A 14,720-nucleotide genomic window follows, 5' to 3' on the forward strand; every position below is an offset into this window, starting at 1 on the left:
GAGATAAACCTACAATAGTTAACTAACTTTTTAGCTCAGTGTTTCCCCCAGAAAACTTGCTAAGCCCGGTGCTCAGGGCGCAAGGTCAGCCATCCAGCCGTTTGATATTGATTGTGATGGATATCGTTATCGTTTTATGGTCCCACCCAAGAAAACAGAACAGCTACAAATTTCTTCCACTTTTCCTTTTTGACATCACAAAAAACTATTTAAAAGTAGTATTTCTTACAATATAAATATAACATGAAGCTCTCTGTATAAAATGAACGTTTATTCTAACTAATGTTTGATCTTTCCCTTATCAAGTTTTATTTTAGCATTCAAAACTCAAGCCCAACGTAGCTCTCTTTAGCCCACTTCTGAGGTAGAGAATCAAAGCATTAAAGGTCAGCTTTCAAATTGTCATTAATGGTATTACATAACAGCAACATTACTGAAGATTCTACTTTATAACAGAGCTTGCCTGAGTCCACTTGTATCCATAATGGCAGCTGTTCCTGTAGGCGGTGGGCGAATGAGCTTATCATCCATGCCTCCTCCGACCACGGGCATCTTCCCAGGAACAGAAACTTGAGCCTCAGAGGGAACAGCAGCAACACGGTCCTAAACGAAGCAAAGCTAGTTAAATGTACAGTCTATTTATTCTTGTTTGTTTTATACTATCAAATCTTTCTGTGAATGGTTAGGTTAACTTCATTGTTTTATAACAATTTTTGCCACGTCAAAGTAAAAAAAACAACAATCAGTTCCCATTTCTCTCCCAACAATTAAGAAGATAACCATCTGATATTATCCACACAATAGCTGACAGATCTTCCCCTGCTGTCTCTGTGCTACATGCTTTCAATTCTTCACACCATAGTGACTGTGTCATTGTAGCCATTAATGATATTGCAACAATACAATATCATCACAATGTGTCTTTCTTGTGCAATTATTACAGAAGGTTTACCTGTGGGTAAGGTGGAGGAGCTCTGAGGGTCTTATCCTGTTGAAAAGCTCCCATCTCCCCTCCAGACCAGCCTGGGGAAGCGTTTCCAGCAGCTGCAGCAGCTGCAGCCTCTTTCTCCTGTTTGATTGTAATCTTCTGCCTTTGCTGCCTGATTATAAAGTCCCTCAGCTTTTGCCGCTGTTGAAACAAAACGCAAGCAGTGGTTTACAAAAGAGAAGACGTGCACCGACTGACTTTTAAACAACAGATTCTGAGAGTTCTGATACCTGCTTGTACTTCTCCAGTTCAGATGGGCTCAGTCCAACTAGCGAAGGTTCTTGCACAGCTGAGATGTCTGGCATTTCTTGTGCGCCTTGCACAGCCGGCTGATGAGGCAGCTCTGGAGGGTGAACAGCAGATAGTTCCTGGGATTCAGAACCAGGCATTGCCCTGGAACCAAGGGTGTCTGCTCCTGGGGTCAGCTGAGGCTGGGTCTGCTGAGGCTGACCTGGGACCACTGGGCTCTGCTGCTGGGTGCTTAGGTAAGACCCCGTGCTGGGGCTGCGATTAAAGGCGGGTTTTCCAGAGAGTGGGTCCACAGTGGAACTACTGTTGGGATGGCCAGGAGGGGGCTGGTTGGGATGAGGCGATGTTTTGTAGTTTCCAGTTCCCTCGGAGGAATGAGAGGGAGTGCGAGGAGGTTTGTGGAGAGCAGCATAGGGGTCTCTGGACTGTGGTCTAGAAGGTGGCCTGGAACAAGGGTCTGGGGACTGGAAACGAGGAGTAGCCGGAGACTGGACAGCATATGGGTCGGAGGATAGGCCACCAGGAGTGTGGGGAGACGGGACACTACCCTGGGACTGTGGACTGGAGGGGACTCTATGACCCTGATCCTGCTGGGTAGCTGGGTGTCTCTGGGCTCCCAGACCACAGTTGTCACCTGACTGCGGTCTGGGGGTAACCTGCGGGTGAGAGTGAGGGTCAGAGAAACTATGCGAGGGAGACTGGCGGTAGCCCTCTGAAGGATGGTTCGGGGAAGCTCCTGGATGAGGCGGTCCACCGTCTCCCTGGTGCATTCGAGGCGTCATGGGGGCCTTGAATAGACCATCCCCAGCCTCCAGCATTCCCAATGGAGACCCAGTAGAAAGCTCCAGTCTTCCTGCAACAGAAGATCGAGGAGAAGGTGCACTAAACTCAGCTCTGTGCTGTCCTGTACTGACAGGCGAGGAAGCCACGGCAGAGGGGGATGAAGATGAACCAAAGTCTGACCGTCCCATCCCTGGCTGGCCTCTGAAAGGGTCTACATGCTGAGTGTTGTGAAGTGGTGAGAAGACCGGTGACTCCCCAAGGCTGGGGCCTCGTGAATGGGGACTTCCAGAAGGACCTAAGGCCTCCTGTGAGCCCTGCTGCGAATGTAGGAGGAGACCCTGTTGTTGTTGCAGCTGCGATTTGAAGTATGGATCAACGTGCTGGGCCCGTCTAGGGGTTCCAGGAGTTCCTGGTTGCATGTCAAAAAGGCTGAGGCTGTCTGGCCGTCCCTGAGGAGGACCCTGTGGGCCGGAAGCGGGGTAACCTGAGGAAGAGGCCTGCAGAGGGCTGGCCCCAGTATGGGAGAAGGGTGTGCTGGGATGTGAGTGAGAAAGGGGCGACTGGGGAGGAAGTTTAGCCAGGGGGTCAGTCCGGCTTTCAGCTGACAACGGGGTCTTAAGAGCTCCATCTGAGAAAAATACAGAAGATGACCCCGAATCAGGAGGAAAGGAATAGGGGCTGTCTGCAGAGCTCGGGTGGGAAGAGATGGACGTGGAGCCTGAGGGGGGCGGGATGTGGAGGTGTAGAGTCGGCCGCTCCCCTTTAGGACGCACCGCCTCCGTCTTGACAGGGCGGCACACCTGACTCTCTGCCTGCTGTAATTTCAACAACACAAAGTTAAAGAAGGTAGGGATTTACACATGATACAGGTGAATGATGAAAATGTGACTTGCCTTTTGTGCCTTGTTAATCCTCTGTGCTGCTCGGTTGTCTTTGGCCTTTTGCTACAATGGAAAAATATTCCGGTTAATTAATTAATTTATTTTTTTACTTTGTAAAACTAAACAAAATTGTCAAGAGATTAAAATATTCGCAATTTAGGAATGGGGTTATTTAAGTCAATATATGGTTTCCCTTTCCAATATAAGAGTTCACAAGCATCAAGTGACTGACTACAAAATAAAATAAACTGGTTCAAATGCTGTATATTATGAAAAATATACTGTAAAAGTTCTCTTTTTTATAACAAGAACAACCTGTGTAACCACTAAGGTTTCTAGGTGTTTAAAAACCGATGCGTTTAAAAACAATAATAATGAGGACTGGGTTTTTCAGTGAGTTTTCTACAAGACAAAAAGATAAACATTGTTCTTTTCACTTTGAACAGCATGTTTGATTCTATAAGTTTTATTCAGGAGTTAATTTTTCTAACGTCCATGTTGGTAAAAACATTTAATTCAATAAGGCTCCCATTTGAGGTTGGTCATTATATGACGTTCATAATGTAAAGGACTGTTTGGAGTGCATTATTTGTTGGTTGGTATATTTCAAGTGTCATAAAGTTGCATTTTACATGCTAATGTAATATTTAGCCAGGTGGACAGTGTCTCAGAGCAGAAGATGCTCACAAAGATCACGCATAATGCGGCCCATAATGCTAAAGGTCACACAGTGATGGAAGCACAGATGAGATGGAGAAGAAAGCAGAAAATAAACACAAATCGCAACAGATATAGTCATCGCCAAAATGTCACACAGCGCTGCTGGTTGAAAACATACCAAAAACTGCCATTATAACATGTTTTTCTAAACTTTTAACAGTTTCAATCTACAGTACAGACCAAAAGTTTGGACACACCTTTTAATTCAATGAGTTTCCTTTATTTTCATGACTATTGACTTTGTAGATTCACACTGAAGGCATCAAAACTATGAATAACACATGTGGAAATATGCACTAAACAAAAAAGTGTAAAACAACTGAAAATACCCCTTATATTCTAGTTTCTTCAAAGTAGCAATCTTTTGCTGGGATTACTGCTTTGCACACACTCTGCATTTTCTTGATGAGCTTCAAGAGGTAGTCACCTGAAATGGTTTTCACTTCATAGGTGTGCCCTGTCAGGTTAATAAGTGGGATTTCTGCCTTATAAATAGTCATGAAAATAAAGAAAACCCATTGAATTAGAAGGTGTGTCCAAACTTTTGGTCTGTACTGTACGTAAATGGGATACAAACCATTTCACACCAACAAGAGCTGTAAGGGATTATGTCTATTTAGTCTTGGATGAGCATTGCAATAAGCCCCTCCCCATCTTCTGATTTCCACTGAAGCCCATTTAAATGCTACCTGTGATATTTCTACCCCAGAATAAACCTACCAAGTATGGAACCTTGTCAGCAGCAGACACCTTCCTCCAGATCTTCATAATCTGCTTACAGCGACTTGCCCAGTCTGGGAAAAAAAAGGGAAACATTTAGCAGTTGCTCCATAAACCTCCGAAAGTCTAATTTTGACATAGTGATCTCAAACTAGGCTGTGAAGTATTTCCCAGCTCACTAACCTGGGTAGTCCTGTTTCAGCGAGGGGAAATTGGTATTGGCATAAAGAACCGGAGAAATGGTGGAGAGCTCTCCGAGCTCCTCGTCTTTTTCCCAGCGCTGGAGGCTTCGCTGGTTGTAGGACAGTCCATCACCTTCTGCCTCCGTGGGAGTGGGCGGAGAGGAGGGCGTCACTGGGGTTGAGGGGGTGGCCCAGGGGCTCTCCTCACCCCCATCAGGACTGAACAGTCCTCTCTCTCTGCAAGTCACAAAACAACATCGACTTTTGTAACTATAAGAGCTAAACTTAGTATAAATAGCAGAGATACCTGATAACTTCAAAATGTAAATCGGTCATTTTTAACAGCTGTTTATATATAATAAGTATTTCAGTAAACTAATAAGAGCTAAGCAGTTCGGTACTGGTCCTACCGCATTTCAAAGAAGGGAGACTGGGAGAGGCCAGGAAAAGCATCCATCATTCCAGCAGAGGGCAGCGGCCCTATAAGGGAAACAAAGATTAAATATACACACATGACTCATCTGTACTTCAGTTATTATAAGACATGTGACAGAAACTACTTTAATATTGATAAAACCCACGATATTAAAATCTTTGTTGATAACTCAGTTATCAGTTTAAAAAGAGAAATGAAGTGAAGTATTTAATGATGTTATTCTGCAAATTACGTCAGCGCAACAGACACAGTTCGCTACACATTTTTCACTGGATTTTCTTCTTTGGTTTTCTAAAACATGAAATCATACACTGAGTTTAGCTTCTGATGGAGCAGTTAAGATTGTGTATTTATGCATGTTAAAACATCAACATGTTAAGAATCAATAAAACTAAGGTTTGTGAAATCTGGACTGAATTTTCATAACTTAAGTTAACTTTTGAGAACTTTGTTGTGTTGATAAAGATTCAGATGGATGAATTTCTCTGATTTGTTTCATGCCTGAACCAGATCCAGTAAACATAGATAAATGAATTAAAACTAGAGGACAGTCTATTTTACACACCTGAGGGGAGGGCTCTTTGTGGGACAGCACTGCGATTTAACTCTCCCTTAGTGCCCTCCAAGATGGGCTTCATCCCCCCTAAAGAAGTACCGTCTGACACACCCAGAACCTTCCTGAAGAACTGCTCAGAGTCCTGACTCTCCACTCCCTGTGGAAGACCTGTCACAAGCAAAAGGGAATGAAAAACTGAGTATTTGGAAAGTTTGCAGTACTAGACCGTTCGTTTTATGTTTCATGCAAATACACAGATAGATACCTCTCAATAGCAGGCTTCCATAGTGGTTATTCATTTACAAATGAACTTTGGATGGAGTTTCATGAAGAGATCCTCCTAAACTTCTTAAACTGCTCAAATCTTTAATGGTATGTGTATATCAGTTTAAAACGGTCTAAAGCTTTCTGGTAGATATATAAATGTGGTTAAAGATGTTTCAAAACAGGGAGGGGGGGAATCCTTCATTCAAAGCACCATGTTACGATTAAAATGATTTAATTTCCAAGATACATATGAAAAACTACATCCACTCCTCTTGTCTCAAAAATTATGCTCTTCTACTGCTGCTGTGTGGTATTGCTTATTTATTTATTAAATATTTCTGAGTGTTACAAACTTCCTCTGACTTTAAACCATAATGTTTCAGACTGCAAACACTGAATTGAACAAAATGTATCGATTACAACAGTGACTGGGGCCGACTCTCCTGGTCGCCCAAAGTGAAAAAACATAAAAATTGGCATCAGCACAATTTCTTTAAAATTACACCTCTCCATTGGGTTTCTAATAATGCTATACAAGTTATCAAGTGAGGTCACTTTGAACAAATCATTCATAACAGGTTTAACGCTGAGAATCGCAGTGGAGGATAGACTCCCACTTTCACTGTGAGCCGCTGAGTGAAACCTGGGCGCTGGGGCGTTAGGAGTTTCCACCAGGTGGAAACTTTCCCCCAAAAAAACAGGCAGAGTAAATAAAAGTCCCAGAAAATATGTTAATTAATTAGAATCAGGTAATTACCTTCACTTTTTTCTGGCTCAGTGTCATGGAGATGAGCTGACTGCTCCTTCACTGCTGAGGAAGGAATGGGAATTCCTAAAATTATGGAAGATTTTTGAGCTAATCTTGAACAGCTTTAGTATAATTGTAATGAATATGTTTCCCTCGACATCCCCAGAAGGTCTTACCTGTGCCGTCTCCCTGAGGCTGGGGTACTTCACCCCCCTCTCGCTTTACAGGAAAACTCCCATCCACAGCCCGATCTTTGGCTTCAGCATGAGAGAGAGAGAAGTACAAAGATGAGTCGATGAACATTTGCCAAGCTCAGTGTGCAACATTCAGGACTGTGTCACTGCTTCATTTAGGCGTTCCTACCTTCTGGGGCAGCAGTTTGGACTCCGGCTGGCTTTAGTAACACAGGCTGCACAAGGCATGCACCCGGCCTCTGGCCTGGAGCTACCATCACAGCTTTCTTACTCAAGTCTATTAGTGTCTTACCAAAGAAGGCCTCCTGAAACGCAGAAGCAGATTTTGTATATGAATGTTAAAAATCGTTGAATAATTTAGATGTCACAACCTTTTTAAGCACAGGAGTGACAGAGAGTGTACAAACCTGGAGATAAGCTGGAAACATGTCCTCCAATTTGCTCTTTTTTCTGCCCCGGCGCTTCTTGGCCTGTTCTTCACCTTCTGCTGGTTTGGGATCCATGATGTTGTCTGTGTCCGGGTGAGGACCTACACACAATCACACACATAGCATTCACTTCAACCATATGCATATAAAAGGCTAAGAGTCAGTTCACATCAAGGATGATGGGATATAACTTTGGAAAATTTGGGCCGATACCAATATCCAATATAAATTTTGCTATTATGCCTGATAACCTATAGTTACCAACATTATATGTATTTTGCTAGCCTTTTGATAACTTGGAGAAAAAATTGACCTCAGTTCAACTCTCCATACTACGATACTTTAAAAAATTATTAACATCAGCCAATACCAATATTAAAGCAGATATATGGTAATAAAGTAGTTCATGCACACATTATTTCCAAAGCAAGGTAGAGTTGTACACATTCCATCATTTCAGTGCCTGCTGCTCAAGTAATTCAAGTAAATTAAGATCTCTGCCTTAATCAAAGTTTTGTTTCCATATTTACTTTCTTAAATCATATGACAATTTGACCTCACCATGTCAATGTAAATCAAAGAGAGGCTAAATATCAGTAAATCCAGGTTCTAGTGAGTTTATTTCCTTTCCACACAGGAAGTACTTTGAATTTAAAGCACTTATTACATTATACATTCTCCAAACATTTTTGACTGTTAACAGCACACAGCATTAAGATGTTCTTAACGAAAAATCTACTAAACAATAAAATCTGGCAATCTGTTGACTCCAACCTTCTTCAATGGTTCGCTCAATTGGCTGTCCATCTAACGTGGTCTCTCCAGCCAGCTGGGCAAAGAACTCCTTCTTTAAGCGTGTGTGACACTTCCTTTGTCGCACCATGAAGCCCCCAATCCCTAAAACACACGAATAAGAAATTTAATTTATTTTGAAAAAACTGTCATCCAGAAGAATTTATTCCGTTTCAATCAAGTGCAAGACTGGAGTGGAGCAGAACTACACACTAAACCTTCCACCAGGGCCGCAATGGAACAAAATTTGAAAAAGTTACAGGTGTGTTTATACTTATTCCAGATCTTGTAACTGCTGAGAACAAAAAATTATGTAGGAGTTAAAATGTCTAACATCCCAGGAGGCTTACCTGGTCTGTAGGGCTTTCGTTTCCTCTTCTTACTGTCCTCCATCTCGTCGGCTCCGCCTTTGAGACCGTCACAGTCCCCCATGCCTTCCGGGCCAGCGTCCCTCTCGCCACCTTCTCTGTCAGGACTCCCTGGTGCCTCCATCTTGGATTCACAATCCATCGGCTCACCACAGCCTAATAATTCAAAGTAACGCTTAAAGAACAAACCCAACACAGACGAATGTTAATCAGCCGTCAGATGTGGTGAAACCGAGCAGACCTTTTCCGTCGTCACCGTCTCCTTCGACCTCCCTCATATCCATTCCATCAGGGCCGCCGTCGCAGCACAGAGTGCCGAGACGAGAGCGACGCTGCCGTCTCTTATGCAGGGGAGACATGGAGATGCTGCGCAGCAGGGACATGCCCGACTCGGTCAGCCACACGCCCTCCAGACGGTAGAACTGGGGTTCTGTGGAAAAATTTTTCAAATCTAAGCGACTCGGGACAAAAAAAAGACGAAAAAACCCCCCCCAAAAAACAGGAAACTACAACGTGCCATTGCAGGTGCATTTCAGTTTTTGTTTTTTTGTTTTTTATATATATTATTTGCAAGTAATGAAAACATAAAATGACATTTCCCAGAAAGTTTGTGTATTAAATAAAACCAATCATAAGAGATTTTTAATAGAGAAATATCATCCAGCTGAAAAGTACATAAATATATTGCACATTACATGTCCTCAACATTTGGTTAGGGCTGCTTTTGCATGAATTACTGCACCAATGCAGCATGGCACGGAGGTAATCTGCCTGTCTTCTGATTAGTCAAGCAAATATTAGTAATTTTTTGCACTGTGATAAGATGCCAAGTCCTACTGGAAAAGGAAATCAGAAGCTCTACAGGAGGGGTTTCAAATTCCAGTCCTCGAGGGCCGCAGACCTGCAGTTTTTAGATGTGCCACAGGTACAAAACACTGGAATGAAATGGCTTAATTACCTCCTCCTTGTGTAGATCAGTTCTCCAGAGTCCTGCTAATGAATTAATTATTCTATTCAGGTGTGGTGCAGCAGAGGCACATCTAAAAGTTGCAGGACTGCGGCCCTCGAGGACTGGAGTTTGAGACCCCTGCTCTACAGCAAAGAGGCACTGACTCAGCAGCAGCTCAAGTTTGCAACTCTTGAAAGAGCATTGCTTGACAAACCATCAGGTTGCAGTTATTCTTCTTGTGTACCCTTATATACCACATGTTTTGCCTCCACTCAACTTCCCGTTAATATTTTTGGATACAGCCAATGATTGTTCAAGGCTGTGACCCTACATTTCTCAATAAAAAACGGAAACTATTAATGCTTGTTTCATCATCTTTAAAGCCACAACCTAAAAATGACCAGAAAAAAAAAAAACAGTTTATATATTTAACTCCGTTTGTGATGAATTTAAACTATATGCAAATGAAACTTTTTGAACTAAATTACAAAAATAAATGAACTTCTCATTATTCTAATCAACTGAGATGCACCTGTAGATAATTCAATAAAATCTACTAACCTGGCTCTTTGATCTTTATTGAAGCCATAATAGCTGACTCTACTACAGAGAAAACAGGAAGAAGAATTAGAAAGCAAAAGTAAATCATGACATCAGTGCATTGAAGAAAATCTTGACACAGTGATATTCGCTTTCGGTTCGTCGGCTTCGTCATTCTGAGACTCACCCACGGGTTTTGGAACATACGGCGTGCAGGATGTGCAAGCGAAGCCTTCATCGGAGGCCTGCTCCACCTCATCCTCTGTGTACAGGCTCTCGCAAACAGCATGGACCCATCTGCACAGGCACACAGGAAAACACGCCGACACACACACACCTTTCGTAAATGCCAACAAAATCAAAAGATGTTATGGAATAATTTATGACGAGAAAACGCCATGAATAATCTATCTCCCGCTTGTCGTCATTAGCCGCATCCCCATGAATTCTTAAGATTCTCTTGGCATGTGCGGATGTAGGGAGCGCAGCACGCACCGGTCGCAGTACTGACACTGCAGCAGCAGCTCCTCTTCCATGAAGTTCTCCCTGCAGACCGGACAGGTGACGAGGCTGGCGCACGGCCCGCAGTGTGTGTAGTTGTTCTGCCACTCGCAGTGGAAGCCTGGTGAGCTGGAGCCGCACTGGACACAGCACACACACCTGCACGGAAGGAATCGGGTCAATCTTACACTGATCTAGTAAAACTGTATTATTATTATTATTAAAACAAATGCTACAATGGAAAATTTTTTTGATTTATTCAATGCTACAAAAGAAAAAGACAGAGCAAGAAGACTTTAAATTGCTAATGCGGAGCTGAGATGCTATTTCAGTGTTTTACATAATATGCAAATGTGCATGTACTCATTTCCATTTGACCTAGTTCAAAAGGAACAGAATTGTGAAGACTACTGCACACTTCTTCTTTACCATTTGCACTTCCAGCCCCCCTTCGGCACAGTGTGCAGGGGAGGGTCCAGGCAGTAGGTATGATAGCTGACATCGCAGTCGTCACAGAGCAGCAGACGGGACGGGTCCGACGCCTTCCCACACTTTTCGCACACGATGCACTCCAAACAACGCCAGCCCTTACGGAGCTTCGTCTTGGTGATCTGAAGAAGATAACGCGCTTAAATCTACGCTTTGGCAAATTGAGTATTATAGACGTAACTGAAGCAGTTCCTACTTTGCTGTTCACACAGTAAGGGTGGTAACACTGGGCACACTGAGCGCAAGCTAGCAACTGGCCCTCTGAGCCCTTTCCGAAACTGCCACACACCACACACATGTCCTGAAACAGACAAGAGCATGGAGTCAGATAGAGATACGCGCCGCTTGGGAATTTTTATTTTTTGTGACAAACCACAGCGAACGAAAAGTGTTGTACCTGGAGCAGGACGAATTTGTCTGTGTTTGAGAACAGAACCACCGTGTTCTGCATGGTGTCGTCTTCCTCGTCGTCTTCCTCCTTGCTTAGTCCAGTGTCTGAGGTCATGCTTAGCTGAAAGAAAGGATAACAGATGTGTTTAATTATAGGAAAAAATCCTATTAAGTACAAATTTGTATTCATTAATTTGTTACTCAGGAGGAGTAACAAATGTAAAAGAGAGAAAAAATAGCATTAATTGTAGAGTCCCACAATTTCCACATCCACACCTTTCCTGACAACTTTTCAATTCTGAGCATCTACACACAAACATTTGTGAACAAAAATGAATGATCCATGATTGCTTTTACTAATCATAATGAAATATTATTACAAGGACATGGATGTGTCTCACTTTATCCCGACTGTGACATCATTCAAATCCAAGCATTAAATATAATTTTAAACAGAAAGTTAGCTGAAGCCATTCAGAGCACTTCATCTGTTCTCTGATTGGCTTTCCCTTGAAACCTGTTGTTGCTAATTTACACTTTGCTACCAGCTATATTGACATATAGTGTTGTCCCAGTGTTTCTTTTGGGCTTTCAGATTGCAAATATTCCCAAAATATATCTGGAGGTTTAAAATTTTGTCCTTACTTCAGTTAATTTTTGGCTCTTGAGGATTCCCCAGTAAGAGTTTTTTTTTTTTTTTTTCCTGATATGTGTGTACAATATTTGTGCTTCCTTTACATCTTCCAAAGGCCATGAAAAACTAAAAAACATAATTTAATTCCATTTCACTTTGTGTATGAAAAAACTTTGGCTGTAATTCAGTTTTATGACGGATCATAAGAGACGCATTGATCAGGTTTCATCAAAATTGAGTGTTGACATTTTTGTACATTTCATAGATGCCCAAAGAGGTTTTGGACTTTTCGAGACAAGAGCTCTGAGTCCAGATGATTGGAAAGCTCACCAAAAAGGCATCAATGCAGGACGCCATGGCTTTGAGGCGTGACCTCCCGCCACGCCCTCTTCCTGCGCCGCCACCCCGAGGTCTCCGCTTTCCAGGGAAGCTGCTGCTTCGCCCCTACAAGTTCAAATAAAAGGAGAAATGAACAACCTAAAAGGCACTTTGTCATAAAAAACACTTTAACCCTTCAGATATTAAAATCAACGCCATGGTGACCTGACCTGTTTGACCCGTGAACGGCCCGGCGACCCTCTCCGTTTCGCCTTCTCTCTGTCGCTCCTGAGGGCATCAAAGGGAAGCGAGTCGTCGGTCTCTGTGAGGTTATCGCCGTGGGAACGGCTGGCGGGAACCAGTCCGAGTTCCATGGCCAGCTGATTGTCCGGTTCTCCGGGCGAGCCCAGGAAGCCGCTGCTGCTGGACATCTCGTCCAGTAGCAGCTCGGGCTTCACTGCCTGCAGCTCCTGCTTTATGTCCAAATGATGTCCTTTCATTTGCTCGTCGTCCTCGTCTTCGTCTTCCTCCTCGGACTGAGGAAGCAACCTCGCGTCCACGTCCATGGCAGAAAGCGCGTCTTGTGCATCTGCTGATGGCGAGGTTGTGGAAGGCGACTGGAGGTCTTGACATCGACTCCTCTCGGGTCTATAGTCCATGGACGGCAGCTCGGGTTTGTCCACAGAAGCAGAAAAGGCCGCTGGTCTCTGCGCATCCTTTCTGAACGGTTCAACGGCACAGCCGCTCTGTAACGACTCCTCCGAAGCTTCTGTCCCAGAGAGGGTGGACTCTTGCTTTTCCTCCTCCATGCTTCCAGTTGCTTGGTGTGATGATGCGGTGGGCTCTGGTGTAGGGTTAATGTCACACTGAGTTTCTGCTGAGAAGACCCGGGAGGGCGAGCTTCGAGTCTTCTCACAGAGCATTTCTTCTGATCTCCGTTCATCAGCAGTAAGACAAGTGGCTCCTTGTTCCGTTGTAGCACAAGCTGGATTTAAAAATAAGTCATTATTAGCATTAGAAATACACGCACATATCTAAAAAAAACATTTTAAAAAGTGAATTAACGTTCGCATATTAGATACAAAAAAATTTAAAAACCATTTAGGTTTATTAGACAGTGCTACACGTCAAGTGTTTATGTCTGTTCATCTACCACCAATGAAAATAAATGAATTAAACACTTTGTGTTTAATTCATTTATATGTTTATGTAGGAGTTTCATTTCTAGATTACCTTTATTGTCATTGCACAGTATTTTTAGCAGCACGACAACATTATTAGGGACGGCTGTTTTAAAATTAATACTTGAAATAAATGTTTCTCAGTTATTCTAATTTATTGAGAAGCACAAAAAACAGACAACTTTCTAATTATTTCAAAATAATTTAAATAATTATTTTTGTTCACCTGTAGACACAGTTGAAGCAGATGACTCTTGACAGGTGGATCCTTCTGCTGCCGCCTGCGGTTCTTGCTTCACTTCCTTCCCCTTAACATCTGCTGAGTGAACTACTGTAGACTCCAAACCTAAACCAAATAAAAATGAGCTCATTAAAAAGCCAGAACTGTTTTTTTTTTCTCTTTAAAGCTTTAACTTTTTCAGGTTCTTTGAAATTCTAACATACCCAAATCCATGGGGGCGTCTTTCTGAGGTTCATCTTTCACAACGTCCATCCCGGTTGCACCCTTCTGTCCAGGAGTTCCTTCTGATAAATCTGCTGCCATTTCAGTGACCAGGTCAGCTTGGATTGTCATCTCCTCTCCAGACTGAATGTCGTCCATGCAGGTCTGACCAGCAGGTTGCTGCTGATCCTCCTTGCAAAGAAGACAGATGTCCTTGGCTTCTGAAAGCTCTCCCAGTGAAGAACACTCGATGTGCATCCATCTGAAGAAAGCAAAAAAACAAAACAAAATAAAAAAAACAGAAAAGTTGTATTACAAGAACATCAGCTTGCACCAAGATGCAAAAATTGATTGAGTACAAGCTGGAATAGATCAGCAGGTCAAATATTGAAAAATTACGTTTTTTCAAATGCATGAAAAATATAAGTTTCCTTAATTTTCCAATCTATAACAGTCAAACTACAGTGTGTATTTTGATTACATTTTTGGAGTTCAACAACAACAGATAAAAGGTGAGAGACATGAGCATAATCTAGACATAATCTTGTAAATTCTTAATTGATTTTTAGGTTCAAAAACACAAAATCTGATAAATCAGAAAAACATTCAGCAAACTTTTTGTGTGCATTATATTCCTGGATAAATCTGAATGAACAGGCGAGAACTGAAAGAAAACTGCAAATGTGTGTCGGTCAAGAAAGGCCAGAGTGGTGCATCTCTAATAAACATAATTTAAATCTCCACTGTGTGTTAAGCTGACCTGTGGCATACGCCGCAACACTGAAGCCCAACAGATGGGTTGGCAGCTTTGCTGCAAACGCAACACACTGAGCTGCGGTGTTGCTGGCACTCTTCACACATGTTGTAGTTTTCAAACCACTGGGCCGAACCTGGCAGCGTCAACCCACGGACACCGCACTCCATACACACACGGCACCTCTGTGGAAAAACAGGACATGGTGAT

General features: G+C 42.8%; 1 protein-coding gene across 8 annotated transcripts in view; it reads right to left on the minus strand.

Annotated features, from left to right (window-relative positions):
• The window catches only part of kmt2d (lysine (K)-specific methyltransferase 2D), a 37,918-nt gene that overhangs the window by 17,546 nt on the left and 5,652 nt on the right, over positions 1-14,720 (minus strand). For 5 of the 8 annotated variants that reach the window (XM_032574526.1, XM_032574553.1, XM_032574506.1 and 2 more), the window contains exons 9-34: positions 14,517-14,695; positions 13,759-14,018; positions 13,541-13,660; positions 12,364-13,118; positions 12,146-12,259; positions 11,189-11,302; positions 10,988-11,092; positions 10,732-10,913; positions 10,297-10,461; positions 9,989-10,098; positions 9,823-9,864; positions 8,554-8,742; positions 8,295-8,468; positions 7,927-8,049; positions 7,132-7,253; positions 6,894-7,029; positions 6,707-6,787; positions 6,540-6,614; positions 5,525-5,683; positions 4,934-5,003; positions 4,525-4,760; positions 4,342-4,415; positions 2,914-2,964; positions 1,219-2,835; positions 953-1,129; positions 464-603 (exon numbers count right to left, since the gene is read on the minus strand). In XM_032574526.1, the coding sequence (XP_032430417.1) occupies positions 464-603; positions 953-1,129; positions 1,219-2,835; positions 2,914-2,964; positions 4,342-4,415; positions 4,525-4,760; positions 4,934-5,003; positions 5,525-5,683; positions 6,540-6,614; positions 6,707-6,787; positions 6,894-7,029; positions 7,132-7,253; positions 7,927-8,049; positions 8,295-8,468; positions 8,554-8,742; positions 9,823-9,864; positions 9,989-10,098; positions 10,297-10,461; positions 10,732-10,913; positions 10,988-11,092; positions 11,189-11,302; positions 12,146-12,259; positions 12,364-13,118; positions 13,541-13,660; positions 13,759-14,018; positions 14,517-14,695 (5,570 nt within the window). The remainder of the gene's footprint in view (positions 1-463; positions 604-952; positions 1,130-1,218; positions 2,836-2,913; positions 2,965-4,341; positions 4,416-4,524; positions 4,761-4,933; positions 5,004-5,524; positions 5,684-6,539; positions 6,615-6,706; positions 6,788-6,893; positions 7,030-7,131; positions 7,254-7,926; positions 8,050-8,294; positions 8,469-8,553; positions 8,743-9,822; positions 9,865-9,988; positions 10,099-10,296; positions 10,462-10,731; positions 10,914-10,987; positions 11,093-11,188; positions 11,303-12,145; positions 12,260-12,363; positions 13,119-13,540; positions 13,661-13,758; positions 14,019-14,516; positions 14,696-14,720) is intronic. The other 3 variants (XM_032574545.1, XM_032574568.1, XM_032574557.1) reach the window with 3 other exon arrangements.

The sequence above is a fragment of the Xiphophorus hellerii genome, chromosome 1, assembly GCF_003331165.1.
Source record: "Xiphophorus hellerii strain 12219 chromosome 1, Xiphophorus_hellerii-4.1, whole genome shotgun sequence".
Taxonomy (NCBI): domain Eukaryota; kingdom Metazoa; phylum Chordata; class Actinopteri; order Cyprinodontiformes; family Poeciliidae; genus Xiphophorus; species Xiphophorus hellerii.